Here is a 4,594-nt window from a genome sequence, read left to right on the forward strand (position 1 = left end):
GACTATATTATGAATTAGTTTTGAATAAAACTATTATCGTTTAATCTGGCTAAACTGATATATACATAAAGATACACAAGCAATAGAGCATGGTGAACGATTAGTTGAATCCGCATATTATTATTGTGACCCAACCTGACCTGATGAAGAATAGTCCTCAAGTTAATGCATATCCGAATATCAAAAGACTATTACACCAGTAAAAAAAATAAATATTAAAAAAAATAAAAATTTTAACTTAAGATATCCAACAAATGTTATTTTAACCACAAAAGTTCATATAATTATAACCTAACTCCATCAATAATGTTACTTTCTAACTCTTCATCACCTCAAATTCTCAAAACAAAACATTTTTCAAAAACCAAATTTAACACCATATTCTTTCACACTAAAAAAACAAACCAAATATTCCACACAACATAAGTGCATAACACACCACCCTTTGCACACTATCAGCACCACTTAATCCAGCTCCACTTGGCTGACTCGTCACCACCGTCGTATCACTTCCGTCAGCGTTCGATGGAGGGTCAACATACGGAGGCGGTGGAGGTTGGTTAAGGTTCGGTGGAAGTCCGACTCCGTGAGTCACATTGATTCCAAACGCCAACCCACTCTCGCACTGAATACCATCATTCGCGTCCGAGAAAAAGTAGTTTGGTCCTTCAATAGTCAACGGAACGACGACGGTCAACGGCTGTCCGATCACGTTCCCTTGGGTGTACACGAACGTATCGGAATCAGAAGAGTTGTCGATGCTGCAGCTATGGAACGTTGTTTCGTTGTAGGTTAAAATCACCGTCTGATTCGAGTTCGTGTTGAATACTGCACATTAAACAGATCAAAGTCAAAATCATTATAAATAAAGCGATATTCATGTTTGTTAGTGAAGCTACTGTTCACGAACAGCTAACCAAACGATATTTCATGTTCGTTCATTAAGGAAATGAACTTGTTCGTGAACGATTCATAAAACACAAAAAAAATGCTATATTTACTAATCGAGAATGGTAAGTGTCAATAGTTCAGTTAGGCTAGGAGTGCAAAAAAGCTACTCGAAATCGGTTCATCAAAAATCTCGATTGAGCCGAGCTTAAACGAGCCCAAGCTTCACTTATCAAGCTTGAACGAGCCCAAGCTTAAACGAGCCTGCCAATTATATATAATACTAATTTTTTTATTTTTTTGTTTTTTTTAACTAAAACTTCGGTTTGGTTATATTTCATTTCAAATAAAAGGATCCAATTACAATAAAGAGGCAGGTAAGCGGGCAACAAGCTGCGTCGCCACCCCTTTTGAATGGCAAAACCGATCCTAAATAATGTTATGAAAAATAAATATATACATAATGTTATGAAAAATAACTAAATAATATATATATATATATATATAACTTAATTAATATATAGTAAACGAGCCGAGCTTGAGCCTAGTCGAGATTGGGGTCGGCTTGTTTGCACCCCTAGGTCCGGCTACCAAGTTATTAACAGAACGAATGTAAACGAACTTCCTGTTGAACCGTTAACAATCAAACGTTCAGCTTGTTTACAGCCCTAAAATACTACACAACTTATCAAAGTCAAACTTAACGTCAAAATGTAAACCTAAATCTGAATCAGATCAACGCATTCTCCAAATCTAAATCCTACTTAAATAAAAAGTACTGGGTGATATCAATTAGACTTACTTAAATAGTCACCGAGACTAAAGGTTTTATTAGCAGCCCACTTAACATAATCTGCGGAGGCGATACTGGTGTCCGGATTGAAAAACCAGCCGGATTTGTCTCCGACGGTGTAATTAGTGTATGCGGTGGCGCCGGTGATGAGAATGAAAAGTGGGAGTAATATTAATTGGATAGCCGGAGCCATCGGAAAGTAATATGTGGGATTGTGGTCGGTGATTTGATCTGGTAAGAGCTTTGACAAATGACAACCGGGCGTGTGTTATGTTGTTTAATTTAGGATTTTGATGAAGAGTGTTTGTGTCTATTTGTTTTTTTTAATTTAGACGATGGTGGAAAGTTGACTGTATTTTAATGATTATATTTTATTTTGTAAATCTATAAATTTTAATCTTTTTAATGATTTGCAAATTTATTTTTATTAGAGGCACCGTCAAAAGAGAGGTTTGAATTTAGCAATTCGAATCTACGTACAAATTGTGGAAGGGGTCCGGGTTTAGGGTTACAAATGAACCAAGCCGTTTGTGAGTTATCTTAGATCAAATCGATAGAAGGTTTGAAGTAAACGGAGCTTTATTAATCATGAGCTTCAAATAAAGGTCGTTTAGTTATTGAGCCATAACTCAAGCCTTGTAAGTCAAAGGCGAGCTCAAGCATGGATCATTTGGTTTTGTAAAACCATATGGTCTTGGTAAACAATTGTAGATACTCTGTACTCTATACATCCCCAAGCAAAGGTGTTATCGCATTACGAGCATGCTGTCGCCGAGTTACGTGCATATTGCCATCAAGTCACGCATTTACTGAAACGGTAACACCGGTTACATGTTCGATGTCATGATGCGTATATATCCCGCTTTATCGCGCGGGCACACAACTACAACTAGTATAAATATATACTCAAATTATAACTGTGTTTAAAAATAACAGAGAGTTAAATATAGATTGGACTTCAAATTCGGCTTCAATTTATTTGGGCTAAAGAAAGAGTCAGTTCTTCACTTATTTGTATTACTTAATTAAGAGTAACAAGTTACAAGTAGCATTATAGCAATACAATCAATTCAAATAACCAGAATATTAATCCTTTTGGATGTTATTTTTTAGCCTTTATGTTATTGGACTTATTTTACTTGTGTTGTTACTGGTCTTTGTAACTAGCTTATGGTTAAAACTTAAAACCTTCTAAATCTAGTACCAGTTGAACTTTTATTATACTTTTTTTATTTTCTTAATTTGGTTCATTCGAATAAATTTGAATTCGACCCAAATTCGAATGCACTTATTCAAAATTTTAGATTTACTCAAATTTCAAAATTTCCAAATTCGAATACCGATTCAGATAAGCCGAATTCGATTATATGAGCATGCCTAATGTGAAATTAAATATAACTAATTTAGATTAAATTGGCTCATACCAATTTATCCGTATAAAATTCCTAATCGGATATGTATTGAAAACAAAAGTTTAGTCTAAGTAAAGGATGAGTGTAACATTTAAGGTTTAAATAGCCAAATAATTTAGGGATATTAAATATGGTGATTAATATAATAGAAAGTATAAGATTATCAATATAATTTTCTAATTGAATTTAAGATTATGGAATATAAATAAGTAGCTTACAACTAACGTTCCACATGATAACCGGGAGAAAGGTTAACCCGTTACAACAATTTGTGATGCTTAAATACAATTGTGTACCTCATGATTTAATCAACATTTTCTTTCCATTGAAACCATAGGTGATGCCAGAAAAATAAACCACCAAACAAAAGAAAGCCACCAGCAATTCTGCTTCTCATTCACCTAAACATCATCACAACTGCTTGTCTTCTAACCCCGGTTTTCCAGAGTTGGTATCTTAAATTTCATTTGAGTTAGAAGACAGGATTTATTGTGATGGTTTTTAGGTGCACGAGATTCATAAGTGCTTGTAATTTTTAGTTTGTTTCGTGGTTTTTTTCAGGCATTGCCTAAGAGGTTTTGATTTAATTGAGTACCTTGGAGGAGATCGATGCATTCCATGTTTCTTCAATTATGTTTGTTTTTTTTTTAAAAAAAAGAATATCGTCACATATAATAAACAAATTTTGTAACGATAAATCACATGTATAAATGTATAATCATCCAAGATTTTAAGAGACAACATCATTATCAATCATGTTCACATACAACTACGTATTATTTTAGAAAAGGATAGCCGTTCAGAAAAAAATATTCAAAAAAGATTTGATATATAAAGTTTGTAACCTAGTTTTTGTCAGTTTGGTAAGTATTTGTCAATCAGGTGAAGTGAAGTTAGTGGTAGAGAAACAGTTCAGTTCAATCTTCATATGTCAATCATGATTTAATTGTCAAGGGTAGTCAAGATAGTCTAGCACAGTTAATCTTAATTAAACATTTTCAATATTAATTAATCAAAGTAAAAACAAACATAAATATACATAATATCATGACTCTTTTAACATATCATGACTCGTTAGTGTTATACGAATGCTTAATATATAATGTGAATAATAGTCTAGAGGTGTCAAATTGGTCATGTTTGCAGGTTGGACGTTAGCGGGTCGAACTACATAGGAACTCGAAAATCATGAGAGGTACAAGAATCCAAACACATGTGTTAGTTTTTGCGGGGTTGACACAAACACGACCAGTTAAGTCAACAGTTTATTTTATTTTTAGTACTCTTAATTGTCTAATATGATTATTATAAAAAGAAAAGTAGATAACGGAAATAAATGGGGTGAGGAGCCCAGCCCACGTGCCACTTAATTATTGAAGACCCAAAGCTATGCTAAGCCCAATATGATTAGCATCAAATTTCAATAACAGCAGCCAATCAGCGACTAACTAATTTCTAACATATATGAATATGTTAACTGAATAGAATACATCTGAAGCTG

General features: G+C 33.7%; 1 protein-coding gene across 1 annotated transcript; it reads right to left on the bottom strand.

Annotated features, from left to right (window-relative positions):
* Positions 1 to 266: 266 nt before the first annotated feature.
* Positions 267 to 1,880, bottom strand: LOC143600484 (early nodulin-like protein 18). The gene is made up of 2 exons (XM_077078159.1): positions 1,691 to 1,880; positions 267 to 828 (listed from the first exon to the last, which is right to left on the bottom strand). Exons 1-2 carry the CDS (start codon positions 1,872 to 1,874, stop codon positions 392 to 394), a joined length of 621 nt encoding a protein of 206 aa, XP_076934274.1. The 5' UTR covers positions 1,875 to 1,880; the 3' UTR covers positions 267 to 391.
* Between the last annotated feature and the right edge of the window lie 2,714 nt (positions 1,881 to 4,594).

Source organism: Bidens hawaiensis, unplaced genomic scaffold (genome assembly GCF_021521415.1).
Source record: "Bidens hawaiensis isolate Kalapana, Puna unplaced genomic scaffold, B.hawaiensis_p1.1 tig00054151_1, whole genome shotgun sequence".
Classification (NCBI taxonomy): domain Eukaryota; kingdom Viridiplantae; phylum Streptophyta; class Magnoliopsida; order Asterales; family Asteraceae; genus Bidens; species Bidens hawaiensis.